Here is a 16,661-nt window from a genome sequence, read left to right as displayed (position 1 = left end):
AGTGGTAATATCATAACTTAAAGCCAACTCAATATATCCCCTAATGATATGTCATTAATATCCTAAACTATTCCTAAGGTTCAACCTGGATTTCGAACACCGAATTATTGTCGAGTAAAAGTCGAACTTATCCGAAGTCTCATATTCACAACATATACAATAATAAAACATTTAATATACGTTTAAAATGAAATCTATTACATACGAACTTACCTCGATTCAAAAATAATGAAATTGTCAATTAATCGAGTACTTTATCTTTTCCACGATCCAATTCCAAATTTCATTTTTCTTGATCTATATAATATCAAATTCAACTCATTTAATAATCTATTTATTCAATTTAATCCAAAATATATATTTGAGCTATTTTACACATTAGCCCCTAAATTTTCATATTTTTACAATTTAGTCCTTATTACACAAAATCACAAATTCATGCAAATTTCAAAACACCCATGCTTAACCGAATTACCATTATACCCCTAGCAGCCCATATTTTCCATTTATTTCACATTTTAACCACTAAATTTACACATTTTACAATTTAGTCGTTAATTTACATTTTCACTAGAAATCACTTAACAAAACTTGTTTAACTATCAACAACTATTCAAAATCTATCATTAAACATCAAGATACTCATGTATTCATCAATGGAATCATTCAAAATCTTTAACAGTTTTGCAAAATAGTCCTTAGGCTAACTAGTACTAGCTACAATGATCTCAAAAACATAAAAATCATTAGAAATGGGACAAAAATCGTACCTTAATTGACCAAAAATAGCTTGGCTGAATGAACCCTAAATAAATGGCTTTTCTTCTCTTAAATATTTGACTATGGTGAAGATGATAGCCTTAAAATTTGTGTTTGTTTTATTTAATTAACTTATATTTAACAATTACTAAATTAACCTTAACGTTAAACCATTAAAACATTTAATACATGTCCATAAATGTCCATTACCTATAATAATGGTATAATTACCACTTAAGGACTCTTACTTTAATGTTCCATAGCTATTTAATACCTTTAGCTAATAGAACATCACTTTTGCACTTTACACGATTTATTCCTTTTTCTCAAATTGACCATTTAAACAATAAAATTTCTTAACAATATTTTCACACAATCATCATACCATGTTATAAACAATAAAATAATAATAAAATAAATATTTTAACTTCATATTTTGTGGTGCCAAAACCACTGTTCTGATTTGATTAAAAATGGGTTGTTACACCATCAAAGATAAATTTCCAATCCCTTTTATTGAGGAACTTTTGGATGAGTTGGGGCAAGCCACTTATTTTTCCAAGTTGGACCTGTATTTAAGATCTCATCAGATTAGAATGTAGGAAGGGGGGTGTCCACGAAACTACTATCAAGACTCATGAAGGCTACTATGAGTTCCTTGTTATGCCCTTTGGCCTGACAAATGCTCCTTCTAGCTTTTAATCCTTAATGAATGGAGTCTTCAAACACCTCTTAAGTAAGTCTGTGTTAGAATTCTTTGACAATATATCAGTTTACTCTACCAATTGGTCCCAACATATGGCTTATTTGAGGGAAGTTTTGGTTCTATTAAGGCAATATCAACTTTTTGCAAAGAAAGGGATGTACAACTTTGGCAATACTCAAGTAGAATACCTAGGGCATATAATTTCATCTGGTTCTATCTCTATGGATCCCACCAAGGTTGATGGTGTGCCTAGTTGGCCAACTCCCATATCGGTCAAAAAGTTAAGGGGATTCTTAGGACTTTCAGGCTATTATTGGAGGTTCATCAGACAGTATGAAGTGCTAGCCAAACCCCCCACTACCCTTTTAAAAAAAAAGGGTACAACAGCACTGGTCCCACAGTGCACAAGTAGTATTTGACCAACTCAAATAAGCAGTCTGCCAAGCTCCCATACTTGTTCTTCTAGATTTTCAAGAGGAATTTACTGTAGAAACTGATGCATGTGATCAAGGATTGAGGGTAGTACTACAGCAGAAAGGGAGGCCTATTGCTTTCTTCAGTAAGGGAATCAGGGTTCGCCATCAAGCTTTGTCTATCTATGACAAGGAAATGCTTGCAGTCCTACTTGCGGTCAAGAAATAACATCCTTATTTAGTTGGCAGGCATTTCCATATCAAGACTGATCACCAGAGTTGTCGAAACCACCCTTCGAAATTTAAAATTTTAATTTTAATGAAAAACGGGGGAATCGACTTTTGAAAAACAAAAATATGGAGTCGCCACCGATCTTTTTGTTTTGGTGTGATCGGGTCACCTAAGAATTTGGTTATTTTAATAAAACATCTTCGGTTTACTAAAACACCGATTATGGTCTACGAAAATTTTAGAAAAGCAGACTGGAGAATTGGTTACGTATGAGGAAGGGTTAGCACCCTCACTACGCCCAAAATTGGTACCAAATCGATTAAATACTGTCCTTATGTCTAAAATTAAAAATGTTTTTGAAATGTGGTTGCTTTTTAATAACACTTGAATAACTCGAGTTGATTGTCAAAATCTTCTTGTTTTGACGTCCGAAAATCTATAATTTGAAAATCACAAAAGGGTGCTCAATAATTTAGTCCAACGGAAAATCGAAACCCAGCACAGTAGGGCACGATTCCTCGAATTTCCAAACATTGACCATTGCCTCACCTTAGAAAATATGAGTGAAATTCCGAAGAGATATTCGATTGTTTTGAACAAAAGAGAGATTACAACCCAGCACGATAGGGCACGATTCTCGAATTGCCAAACATCAAACATAACCTTTGTTTTGAAAGGTTTTTAATAAACATGAGTAAAAAACCTAAGGGAATATTCGATTGTTTTGAACAAATGAGAAATCACAACCCAGCACGATAGGGCATGATTCCCGAATTGTCAAACCCCGAGTATTGCCTCTATTTTAAAGGATTTTTAAAAGATATGAGTGCAATTTTGAAGGGATATTTGATTGTTTTAAGCAGACAAGAAATTGCAACCCAGCATGTTAGGGTACGATTCCGTGAATTCCCAAATATCTCATATCGCCTTCGTTTAAGGGATTTTTTTAATAGCCGTGGGTGAAATTCTAAAAGGACCGTCGATTACTTTGAACAAACGAGGAATTGCAACCCAACACGTTAGGGCACGATTCCACGAATTACCAAGTATCGAATATCGCCTTCGTTTTAAAGAATTTTAAATAATTGTAGCTTAAAATGCATTAACTCGATTTGAAATAAGATGAAATTAATCATAAAATTTGGATTTTATAAAACCACATTTCAAAAGTTAAGTGGAAAACGATGATATGGGATGATAGACACACATGAGATACAATCAACTAACAAATTAATAATTAAATATAGTTAACCTAAAAAGTGTAACCCGATTACAATAATGCATGGAGAATAATTGACGTGATGACGTATAAAAATGAGCAAGCATGATGTAGTAAATATACAAGAAGTATCGTGAAGATAATTAACACATGAGATACCAAACAATATAGAATCAACACGACACAAAAATAATGGGCTAAAAATGATGGACTAACAATCAAGTAATATATGCTAGAGTTTGAAGTAATTTATAAAAGAAAAATTAAGAATATTTATATACATATGAGTGAATTTTGAAGCAATTATATACAAAATAACATGGAATTAAAAATATGAATTAAAAATGGATTGATTTTATCATAAATTATATATGTATATATATGTATATAAATAAACTAGAAATCATTGCTTGTAAAAAAAACACGAAACGTACTCAAGATTGAATTATTTATTATAAACCATGATGGACTTAAAAGCATACTTATATATAAAGAAGACTATGTATATAAAATGTAGGTTTGATGATATATGTAAATCGAAAACATGTACTAATGTAAATGAATATAAAATAACTTGAATCTAATTTAAAACATTTGTACAAAGCATATTTGAATGGCAAAAATATATATTAAAATACATGGATTTGATAATATATAGATCAAAAGTAGGTATCGATAAATATATATACACTTGCATAACGATGATTTAAGAGATATATTGTAAGAATTACGTAATATAATATAAGAATATGTTTAAAGAAAATTATATAAAATAATATAATATTAATGATATGCATGAAATAAGAATAACTTTGTTATAAAATACGTAGGTTTAGTAATGCATAAATTAAATACGGTGTCTACAAATGTACATGCATATAATGATAATAGCTAAAAAATATAACATAGGGTGAAATAATAAAATACAAGGAATTATGTGCATAAAATGACATAAGGTTAATAATGTGCATAAAATAAAATGAACTTTATTATAAAGCATATATATACATAATAGTAATATATACAAGGATATTTACGAAACATTATACAAAATGGCATAAAAGGCAATCGATACAATAGTGATTTAAGAAAAGAGAAACAAAACAAAAGCATTAAAATAACCTAAAATATAAAATATAAGACAAGGATAAAAATATCTAGTATGCCTTTAAAATAAAAATGAATCATAAAATGAAAAATAAAAATAAAAGGGACTTAATTAAACTAAAAAGGCAAATTATAAAGGAGATAAACTATTAAAATAAAAGGATATAATTAAAATACAATTAAAATAAATGAGCTAATTTATAAATAAAATAATTAAAAAAAGAGGATAAAAGTGCGAAACGCACAAATGCGTAGGGACCTAAACTGGAAATATACAGGCTCCCAAGACGCAGCGTTTAAGAGCGGACTCGATTGCAAATGAGCACAAATTATGGGGCTAAATCCTAAAATGAAGCAAAATCAGCAATACACGATTGAATGCCTATGCAAACGAAGAGGACTTAACGCACAATTAACCCTCCAAAACCGAATGCGCGGATCTCATCCGAACATGGGCCGGGTCATCGGGTCGCGATTATCATACGATGTCGTTTTTGAACCATCAAACTTGGTCAAAACGGCGTCGTTCCTCATCCGTTTAAATGGCTAAAATTAGCCGAAATCAACATGCACCCATTCTATCGATTTTCAAATCCCTAATACCCTTTTAACCCTATCACCTTGGCTGACCTTAACCTCTCCCCTTTGGCCGACTCTTGGGCTTCACCGGCAATTAAAACGCCTCCACCACTGACGTGGTTTTAATCAGACCCCCAAGGATCTGATGAGCCTTTGACCGGAGAGGCAACGGTGGAATGAATCGACACCGAATTCGTAAGAAAATCCTCTCCCCTCCCTTTTTTTATATATTTGCTTTCGAATCTCAGAACAACAAAACCCGGATGAATGAAGCTAAAAAAAATCGAAGATTTCGAATCGGAAAATCACCTTGATTCTTTTCTGTATTTTATTGCTCTTTTTTTTTGTGTATTCTGTTTGTATCCCTCGATTACAATAAACATAGGGCTTTTAAATAGCCGAAAATCCAAAGAAAAAATACAAAGAATTTCCTTTTCTATTGTTTTTTCTTTGCTGCTTTTTTTTGTTTTTGCTTGTCCTTACTGTTGTGTTTGTCTGTTTCTTCGCAGGTACGGAGGCCAGTTGGCGCGGGCATGGCTGCTGAAGGGTACAGAGGCGTACTGGCGTTTGGCGTGAGGAGTACGGAGGCAAAGGCGTCTGGAGGCTGCTGTTGCGGCGCAAGAGAAAGAAAGAAAGCCTAGGGTTTCTGTTCCAAAATTTCTGGGCCATTCAGGCTCATTTTTGGGTATTGGGCCATTGTTTTTGGGCCATGGGGTTTTAGTTATTAGGTCTAGGGTCATGTATTTAATTTTAGGTTTTGGACTGTAAAAAAGACTGTTTATAAATGGGATGATGGACTGTTAATAAATAATATTTATTGGGTTTTATTTTTGTTATTTAATTTTGGTTTTTGGTTGTTGGGCCCGGGCAAATTTTGGGCTTTACAAGAGTCTTCGATTTTTAGCTGACAGACAAGCTATCACTCATTATCAGTAAAAGTGGGTAGTAAAAATTTTGGGATATGATTATTCCATCACCTACAGGAAAGGGATCCTGAATACAGTAGCTGATGTTTTGTCAATGGGGGACCACTCACAAGAGGGTCAGTTGTTGCAATGTGTGGGAAGCATTTCATGGTCTAAAGTATGGGGGCAGATTTTAGATTCTTTCTTCACTGATCTAGCTTTACAGAATATCTGTTTGGACCTTTAGCTTCAGCTTCAACTTCACCCAAAATATTTTTAGAATGGCAGAATCTTAAGACGAAAGGGGAAGGTAGTGGTTGGGCAGAACCGCGAGTTAAGAAATACCCTCTTTGACTTATGCCATGCTGGAGCCTTAGGTGGACATTTGGGAGTGCATACCTCTAGACACAGGATCTCTAGTCTGTTGTAGTGGAAAAGGATATCAACTAATGTAAAAAAAAGGGTGATCGAATGTGAGGTTTGTCAGAGGTGTAAGCATGATACAACAACCTCACTAGGGTTGTTACAACCTCTAACTATTCCCACTCATGCATGGGCGGCTATCAGCATGGACTTCATTGAAGGGTTGCATTTTTCCAAAAGGAAAAATACTATTATCATGGTTATTGACAGACTCACCAAGTATGTCCATATTGTTTTTACCTTGTCACATCTCTTCACTGCCCTCATAGTGCCTCAATAGTATTTAGATCACGTTTACAAGCTCCATAAGGTTACTGAGAGAATTATATCGGATAAAGACAACATCTTCATCAGCTCGTTCTGGCAATCATTATTCAAGCACCTAGTAACTAAGTTCCACCTCTCTACTACCTATCACCCTCAGATCGATGGGCAAACTGAGGTTTTAAACAGATGTTTGGAAGGTTGTTTAATGTGCATGTTAAGGGAACAACCTAGTGAGTGGGTTCAATGGCTACCCTTAGTTGAGTGGTGGTAAAATACCACATTTCATACATCCATACAGATAATTCCTTATTAAGCGGAAGGGTTGCAGCAAAGGGAAGCTGCTTGAGATCTATTGCAATTTCATTTAAAACGAGCTCAAGAATGTATGAAGCAAATAGCCAACAAATGTATATCCGATAGGGAATTTCAGATCAGTGACTTGGTTTACCTCAAATCACAACCTTATAGATAGTATTCCCTTAGGACGAAAGCCAATCAGAAGTTGTCCCCAAGATATTTTAGTCCTTTCTCTATGGAAGCTAAGAGGGGCAAGGTAGCATACAAGTTGACTTTACCTGCTAATGCCCGTATCCATTCCACCTTCCACATCTCTCAACTCAAAAAGCACATTGGTTCCATTGCTAGCACTCCAACGGTACCTCCTACATATGCTCATGGCACTTTAGATAAAATAACAATAAGGGTCCTTGAAAGACAAATGGTGAAACGAGGAAATCATGCATCTACAAAGGTTTTGGTTGAATGGGCCAATACCTTCCCTGAAGACTCCACCTGGGAGAGTCTGACTGAGCTCTAACAGAAGTATCCAGCGTTTGATCCTTGAGGACAAGGATCGTGTTTGTGGGGGAGTATTTCATATGGAATAATTAGTGCAACAGTCATATGTTTAAAATTCTATTAATTTCCAGTTGATCATTTGTTTAGTTGCCATTAGAACAAAACAATGTGTTTTGGTTAATGGTATTAATAAAACGGTGCGTATAAATGGTACCTCAAAAACGGTTCATTTAAGGATATAACCATTTAGTTAAACAGTGCGGATTGGACAACTATTGTTGAATGCAACAGGTTGTCATTCCTAAGTCGTTATTTGCTTTTATACTGACCAATCAGCATGAGGAATGGCAATTATGAGAAATACACAGTTTTTCTTCTTCATTTCTCTTCTCTGAAATTTTCTCTTCTTTTCTATCTATTATTTCTTCCTTTCATTTTTTTGTTCCGAATATTCTACCGTATTAAGAATCTTTAGATTTTAAAAATAATATTTATTTTTATAATATTTGTAATAGGCCCATTTTACCCGGGCCCATAAATTATCCAAAAAAATAATAAACAGTATAAATAAAAAAACCAGTAAATAAAGTCCAAATTGGTAACAGCCCAGCAAGTCCATCAAATCACAAAACCCAAATAAATACAAAGCCCGATTGGCCTAATTTTTTACAAACCTGAATGCAAAGGTCCCAAAACAATGGCCCAAATACAGAAAAAAATAATAACCCAAATCTAAAATGGACCTTTGGCCCAATAGCCTAAATCGAAATTGACCCAAAAGGCCCAATGATTAAATTTCTTTCAAAAACCCTAAGGGTTTTTGAAGCTTCCTCGCGCCGCAGCAATGGCCTCCGCCCCAATAGCTCGACTTCGGGATAGGCTCACAGGGCCCAAACAAGGTGAAGCTTTTGGAAATCCTTGTTGTTTTCTCTATGCACACCTATCTAGCTGTACCTGCAACAAACCCACAAGCCACAGCAAATGCACAACAACAACAAAGAAATAACAAAAAAGAAGAGAAAATCGTTCTTGTAATTTTATTTTTATTTTTATTTCATTCGGCTATAAAAAGCTAGAGATAGTCAGTATAAAGGCTTATGCACACAGATCAATAGAATCAAGAAACAAAAACAGTATTTGCTAAAGGTGATTTTCATTTTTACTTTTCAATTTTTTTATTTTATTATTTTTTCTTTCATTTTGATACGAAACTAAAGCAGGGAAAGAGGAGGGACTTACCTGATTTCCCTGGGTTGCGACGCCGCTGTCGTAATCGACTCTAAAAGGGTATCAAGCCCTATGTCCGTTCGATTCATCAGGATTTGGGGGCTTAGCCTTTAAGGGTGCTTTAAAGCGGGGCTAAAAGCCCATTTTCGCAGCGCCGGACACGGCAGCGAAAGGGCAAAATGCCGGCCGAACCCGTTCGACGGAGAAAAGGAGTTTGAGAGAGTTTTAAAAAAAAAAGGTTTTAAGTTTTTAAGGGATAATCGGCTAAATAAAAATTTTAGAGAAAATTTTTTAATTTATATACAAGAATAAAACGGCGCTGTTTAAGGGGTGGAAGAACCCACGGGTCGACCCAACCCATAGTCGAATCCGCACATTTTTATTCCAGAAGTGGAATTTGTGCGTTTAGTCCTTCCTTTCGTGCCGACTTTTAATTAGGCCCTATTTATATTTTCTTTGTTTTTAAATTTTTTCCCTGGAATTTACACGTCATTTCAACTTAGTCTGCGCCTAAGCGTTGCGTTTTGAGACTTAGAACATTTGCATTTTTAGTCCTCTTTTGTTTGTGCGCATTTCATTCTAGTCTTTGACTATGTTTTAGTGATTTTATTTGTTTACAAATTATCCTTTTGATTTTGTTTTTCTTTCAATTGAGTTTTTTTAGTTCATGTTTTATATTCTTTATAATTTATTCACTATTCATTTCTTTTAAACATATTATTTTGGGAATATTTTACTAATTTCACATTGTTTTAGTTTTTTTAGCTTTTTTCTTTTTGTTATTTTCTTTTGTATATTTTTAAATTGTTTTATTATATAATTTATTTACTTTAAATTTTTTCTTATATAATTCTATGTTTTAAAGATCTATATTATATTTTTTCATACATTAATATATATATACATAATTTATATTAAATTACTTATTTAAATTTCTTTTCAAACATGTTTATATATATATATATATATATATATATATATATATATTTCCTTTTAAACCTATTTACGTATACCATTTGTTTCTTTTAAGGACCTAATTTTAAATTATATTTTGTTTATTTCAAACACTTTCTTATATTACTATTCTTTTAGATATACATTATTTATATTAAGTTTTTCACTTTATGTATATTTTAATTGTTGATTAATAAATCTTATTTCAAATTATTCCGTATGACCATTGATTTCATATTATATAGATTGTTATTCATATATATATTCTTTTGTATATTTTTATATGGTTGTATTTATATAATTCATTTATGTTAAAACTTTCTAACATGTACATTATTTGTTTTAAAATTTTATATGAGCATACGTTATTATTTTTATGTACATAATTTACATTATATTTTTATTTATTTTAGTTTTAAATTGTTTTGTATAGCACCAATTTATATTTATGTATCATTTATTTTATAATTTATTTCAAATTTTGCATGTGTCATTTGTTTATATACATATAATTTACTTCTAAATTGTTTTTTTTACGTTGTCAATTTCAAATTTATTTTCTTTTGCATTTTATTTGTTTTAACGCTACTCATTACCTTTTAAAATTTTTTTATTTCATTATTTAAATAGATTTTTATTTCATTAGTCTTTATTTAGAAATGTTAAATAGTGTATTGTCATTAGGTGTGATTTGATATTGGTATCTTTATATTATTGTCAATAATTTGTATAATATGTTAACCATGTATATTTTCCATATTTGTTACTTTGTTATTCATTTCCGTGTATTGAATTATGATTGAGATTGCCAACTTATTTGCCTAAAATTGATCATTTCATTTTCTTTACGTCAAACAAACCGAATAAATGTATTTCAAGTCCGTTTTTATCATCGCTCCTATTAAAAAACTTCTCAAAACAAGGTAATATTTCATATTTGGAAATTCGAGAGATCGTGCCCTAACGTGCTGGGTTTCGATTTCCCGTTTGACCGAATAACTAAATATCTTTTCGAAATTTCATCCACGTTTTCTTAAATTAAAAAACAAGGCAATATTTCGTGTTTGGAAATTCAACAAATCGTGCCCTAACGTGCTGGGTTTCTATTTTTCGTTTGAGCAAATAGCCAAATATCCTTTTGATTGCATGTTTTGGAAATCATAAGATGATCTAGGGTTTGAAGGTTTAAAATGTCGTATCCTAACGTACTGGATATGGTATTTTCTTCCTTCCTTCAGAACAAGTGAATCTTAAATTCCAATTCGAGTTATTTAAATATTTTTAAAACAAATAGTATTTCAAAATCTTTTCAAATTTTAGACATTAGGACATTAATTAATCAATTAGGTACCAATTTTGGGCATTACGAGGGTGCTAATCCTTTCTCATACGTAACCGACTCCCGAACCCGTTTTCAGGGGTGAAGCCAGGGGGCTGGCATGGGCCCCGGCCCCCTAAAATGTAAATTTGCTCTTTTGGCCCTTAAAATTTTTTAAAAATTTTAAATTAATAAAAGTAAAATGGCATTTTGGCCCCCCCTAAAATTATAAAAATTCAATTTAATCCTTTACAAATTATAAAGATATAAACTATAAAAATTAAAATTTTATCCTGCCCTTTAACAATTTGTTCTAGCTTCACTCCTGCCCGTTTTCTTGAATTTCGTAGGCCAAAATTGATATTTTAATAAAACAAAATATTTTACAAGGTGATCCGATCACACATAAACAAAAAGGATTGGTGGCGACTTCATATTTCGTTTTAAATTCGATCCCCGTTTTTCAAAAATAAAAAATGGTTTCGACAATAGTTATATGGACTCAGGGCTAAATTAATAAAAAAATAATAGTTAAAAGATTAAATTTATTATTATACCAATTAAGAAAATACCGCCTTAATTGCTTTATTCTTGGATGAAAAAAAAAGTAATCTAAAAAAATTAGTAATCAAATAGTTACTTTTCAAAATTAATTGACTAAAATAAAAATTTATACATAGTTAAGTGACCATTGTTGGAATTTACCCTTATTTTAACTTGAATAGATTTAACACACAATTCGAGTTAAATTTATTTTCATTGGTGCCCGTTATTGAACCTCGTTGGTAAATCTAAAAAAATTAACCGTGAAATTCACTGCTCCAGAAAGGCGCGTGCGTTAAGCTCACTGTTTCAGTCCAGAATTCCCAAACCCTTCCCTCCTCCTTGTCTCCGTTGCTTCCGATAAACGCATCGTTTTTTCCTTTAAAAAAAAAACTGAATTCTTTCAAGAAAGAGAATTAAAAAAAATTCAAATTTTCTGTTAATTTCTGAGTTCGATCTCTTTTTTTCAATGGAGGAATCATCGTATTCAAATCTTAGTACCAGTCATTTGCTCGGCTCAGTTCCCGTAAGCTTCTTATTTTTATTTACCATCTAATTTGAATGATTTTGCTTTTTTTTTCAATTTAATTTTTCAAAGATTCGACTTAATTTCAATTTTCATTCGAATCTCAGGCCGTTACCAATGAAGAAAAGAAGGCCTCTTATGAAGGTGCTTTTTCTTTTACATTTAGTGTTTTTGAAAAAGAAAAAAACAAGGCTTATTACAGCATTTATGAACTTTTTTTTTATTGTAATTGTGCAGTTCCTGAAGCGAATATGCAAATTTTCCCTCCAAATAATGCCAGCGGAGGAGGTAGGGGTCGAGGTTATCAAACTCTTGAAGCTCCTACTGGTATTCTTTTTTTCTTATTTCTTTTAATTTATTTCCTTCCCCTAAAAGGAAAACTTCGTTAAATTAATGAAATTTTCTTTTAAGTGATTTTTTTTTCTATTGATGTCATAAAATTGCAAATCTGCTCTATTTGCAATGATTAATGTATTAAATAGTGGTTTTAGTGAGGAAATTTGTGTTCTTGATAATAACTGCAGGAAAGAAAAATGTCCAAAATCATTGCATCTAGAGCTGAGATATTAGAATTTTGGTTATTGAACTGTGTGATAGATGTAATTCAATTATAGTGTTACTGAAGGAACCTTAATGCTCAATCATCCCTTTGTGTATCATATGCAGAAGAATTTGAACAACAGCCACCAAACAACTGGAGTGGCGTTTTTAGTATCTCATCATACACGCAGTATTTTAATGTGGATACAGATGTTGTCATATACAGATTGATTAGTTCCTTTTATCCTGTCACCGGAGATTTTTTCAGCAAGATTGATGCTAACCCTGACCTGTGAGTATGCTCAACCCCCACCCCAAAAAAAAAAAAAATCTTTTGCCACCATTGCATCGTAAAATTAGACATTCTTTAATTTGGGTGAAAAAGCTGCCAGTTTCAATGCTTCGTCATTTTATTTTTGGAAATGATCAGTTGGAAGAGAAGTTTATGGAGGTTTTAGACGTTATAATAGCATATTATCTCTAGGCTATGTAAATTGGAATGAAAAGTGTATTGTAAGCAATCAAAGCATCCATTGACATGGGCAATCTTTCATTTGCAAGAAGTAATCTTTTTGGAAGTTGAGAACAGCTCACTAATCTCATCTGCAAACTTAACAAGTTAGAAAGTTTAGCTATTGGTTGTCTATTTTGACATGAATTGTAACAACTTGGAAAAACATCGAGAACACTGAAGGAAGCATGCTGAAGATAACAAATGCAAGTGGTATTATCTTAAAGGAGTAGAGGGCAACAGTAATACAATAGATTTAAGCACCCATTGGTTGCATGGTCTGGTGCATCAGTATCAATTATTCATAAAAAGAAGGTATTGATTAAGAAAGAAAATAGTAAAATAACTAGAAAAGAGATAGATTGAATCATTTGGTGATGGAAGTCAAAATACATAGAAATTTGTAGCTTTTATTTGTCTCATAGGAGGGGACTCTTCATGGGTTGTTTGGAAGGGAGACCATAGATGGTTTGCCTACAATGAAAGGATCTTTCCTTATAAGCTAATCAGTGTGTTGTTTAATGTACAATGCTGGGATAAAAGCTGTAAATCCTTATCTTATAGATTTCTAAAGGTTACATGGTCCCTTTTGTTGTTCTCCACAGGAAAGTTAAACTCCTTGTTACTGTGATATGGTGAAATATTAATCTGATTATGTAGAAATCTTGACAATGTAACAGCTATAACTATACAGGGGCAAAATAGTGTGTCCATGATTATCTGTTAAATTATTTTGTTGGTCTTGATTTCTTTTTGTTCGTATATTAGGTATGGACTTATTTGGATCACGACAACATTGGTCTTTATGCTTGCTTCCTTTGGAAACTGGGCCACATACCTTATGCAAAAGCACAGTGATGGTACTACTTCTTGGAGCTTTGATGTTGGTTATATAAATGCAGCGGCTGTTGGAATCTATGGTTATGCAGTTGTGGTGCCAATGGCATTTAACTTCCTGCTTCAATACCTAGGTTCAAATGCTAGCCTTGTACGGTTTTGGTGCATGTGGGGTTATTCATTTTCCATTTTTATTCCAACTGCGGTAAGTTTTTGTACATTTAAAAGGGCATAATAATTATAATAATAAGCAACCCCCTCCCCCCCCCCCCCAATTTTCTCGTCAAACTGATTTAGTTTCCCATTCAAGTCCCTGTTAATACTCTCGCATTATTTCTATGGATGAGAGAACATAAATGCTAGTCCTAAAGTTTTAAGCCCCGAGTATAGCATGTTCATTGATGCTTCTTGGGTCTTGTTAATTGCTGAGCACAGAGACTGTTTGATTGGGGTTGTGAGTGTTAGATACATGTGTTTGCATGCCTAAGTTTTTTCATGTATATAGAGAATCTTAGGAACACATCCCAATAGTCATGTCCAGATATACACTGGACATGGATGCCTAACACAATTACTTCAAATTTAGAATGAAGAGTCTGAGTAACATAGCATTAAAGATTACCTAAAGTTTTGAAGATCAAATTTATTAGTTATTCATTTGCTCTTTTACAACCATCTAAGGTATATTTTTATGACATATTTGCAGCTTCTACTGCTTATTCCGGTTGAGATTCTCCGATGGATCATTATACTCATTGCTGGTTCAGCCTCATCATGCTTTGTTGCCTTGAATTTAAAATCTTATATCGAGGGGGCGAATGATCTCAAAATGATGGTTGTCGCAGCATTCTTATTGCAAATGGCCCTTGCAATCTTCATCAAGGTTTGGTTCTTTCCATAGTCAACTTATGTAGACTATCCGAGCATCTAAAAACCCGAACTTTGATTACTTTGTTTCTGGGAAACACGCAAAAGAAGGATCCGAATTAGATGGAGGAAAAGCTTGTGTGTTGTTGTGGGATTCGTTACTTGTTGAGCTGTAGTTTTAGTGATAAATTTGAAACATTCAAGAGAGACAAATTACTTGGTTTTGGAGTGTGGTTGATTAGGTGTGGCTGGCCTACAACTTTTAGAAGGCCAGGCCAACATATCATCACAACAACTAGACTAGATGTCAATGGAATACCTTAAAGTAAATTAATTACTTTTCTTCATTTTTTTTTTCCTTTTTTTTCTATTTTTAAATCTCGATTTCTAATTCTGAAGTTACACTGACGGTTCATGAGATAATGAGTCGTAAATGGAAAAATGATGGAAAAATAGTGACATAACAACTCTGCTTATGATTCATTTGTGAGGCAAAAGTGAGAACTTATTCAAAGACTGAAGAGATTTCTTTTATTAATTTTGCCTAAAATATATTATTTAAAATAAATTATTTTTCTTATTAGTTAAATAAATTAATTTCGCTTATGAAAATAAATAAATAATTTTTTCTGATTATTTAAAAAAAGAAGATAAAATGAAGTGCTTAATTTGTAGTAGTATACACCAAGGTTGTACAATTCTTTAGCAATGATCATCTTATGAAGTTGACAAAACTAGAAATGATCCTTGGAATACGCATCACTCAACAATCTAATTATAGGGTTAATTAACTAAACCTCGTAAATCGTAATATTGAACAGAAAAAAATTAAAAATGCTAATGAAGCCTTAACAAAATTCAGGGATTTAGGTTTGAGTATCATGCTGGAATTTTATTATATGTAATTATATATGTATAGATCTCTAGTTTTATTATGTTTAATTACGTATATGTGAGTTAGTATGTAATAATTCTTTTATTTTATTTTGTAGTTATTTCGATTGGTCAACATCTTTCAAGCCAAAAAATTAAAATCAAATTAATTAGACATTTAATTTCATTTTTTGGAAAAAAAGAAAAACATTTATAAAAACATTTATACTCTCATTACTTAAGTCAAACAACTCTCAAAATGCTAAAAAAAAATATTCTTAGGCATTCTTTTCTTAAGCGGTTTCTAACCCTCTTTTATTTGTCTTGCTTAGAATCTAGTTGGATTTTAAATTAGTTATTGACAAAATTGAAAAGGTATTTTCTTGTTCTAGAATTTTCGTTTTTGTCTTCAATAATTAAATTTAAATATTAATTCAACAGTATTTAATTATTTCAAAATGGTAACACCATGCTCTTTTCTCTCATTTTTCTTTCTATCAAAAATTATATGAACAATTATTTTCCGCAAGATATAGTTCTGATGAAAGAGCTTAACCAATTCTAACATTTTTTTTTTGATTTGGAAATAGTTTTAATCAGATTCTTTCTATTTATATATTACAAATAGACTTATTTTTTAAAAATTATATGAAATATCATAATCAAATCTATAAATAATTTTGTAATCTTACGTATAATTTACATTTTTTTCTACAAATCATATACTAGTTGTGTTGCACTGTCATTTTATAATTATTGATATTTATAGTTAAGCAATTTTATATTGCTCTGTTTGGAGATTTGAATTTGAATTTTATGTAAATAGAAAGAAAAAAATGTATATGATATTTAAATTAGGATACATAATATTTTAATTAAATTTAAATTATTTTATATTTTAATAAAGTATAATAGTTGTATACGTTATAATATTTATTCATTTACTATAATTTAACCATAAATAATTAAATATTTAGTACTTAATTTTAAGTTAAACCATTTTAATTTAACTAATTACTTTTGTTTTGTATATTTAATTTATTTAAATCAAAACATA

At 31.7% G+C, this 16,661-nt stretch overlaps 1 protein-coding gene across 1 annotated transcript; it reads left to right on the top strand.

The window, feature by feature from the left end:
• The first annotated feature begins 11,681 nt into the window (after positions 1-11,681).
• LOC108450502 (uncharacterized) lies at positions 11,682-15,078 on the top strand. The gene is made up of 6 exons (XM_017748156.2): positions 11,682-11,976; positions 12,084-12,120; positions 12,214-12,303; positions 12,643-12,808; positions 13,796-14,069; positions 14,571-15,078. Exons 1-6 carry the CDS (start codon positions 11,920-11,922, stop codon positions 14,763-14,765), a joined length of 819 nt encoding a protein of 272 aa, XP_017603645.1. The 5' UTR covers positions 11,682-11,919; the 3' UTR covers positions 14,766-15,078.
• Positions 15,079-16,661: the final 1,583 nt, after the last annotated feature.

Source organism: Gossypium arboreum, chromosome 5 (genome assembly GCF_025698485.1).
Source record: "Gossypium arboreum isolate Shixiya-1 chromosome 5, ASM2569848v2, whole genome shotgun sequence".
Lineage (NCBI taxonomy): Eukaryota > Viridiplantae > Streptophyta > Magnoliopsida > Malvales > Malvaceae > Gossypium > Gossypium arboreum.
Note: the sequence above shows the minus strand (reverse complement) of the source record. Positions and strands in the feature narration are given on the sequence as shown.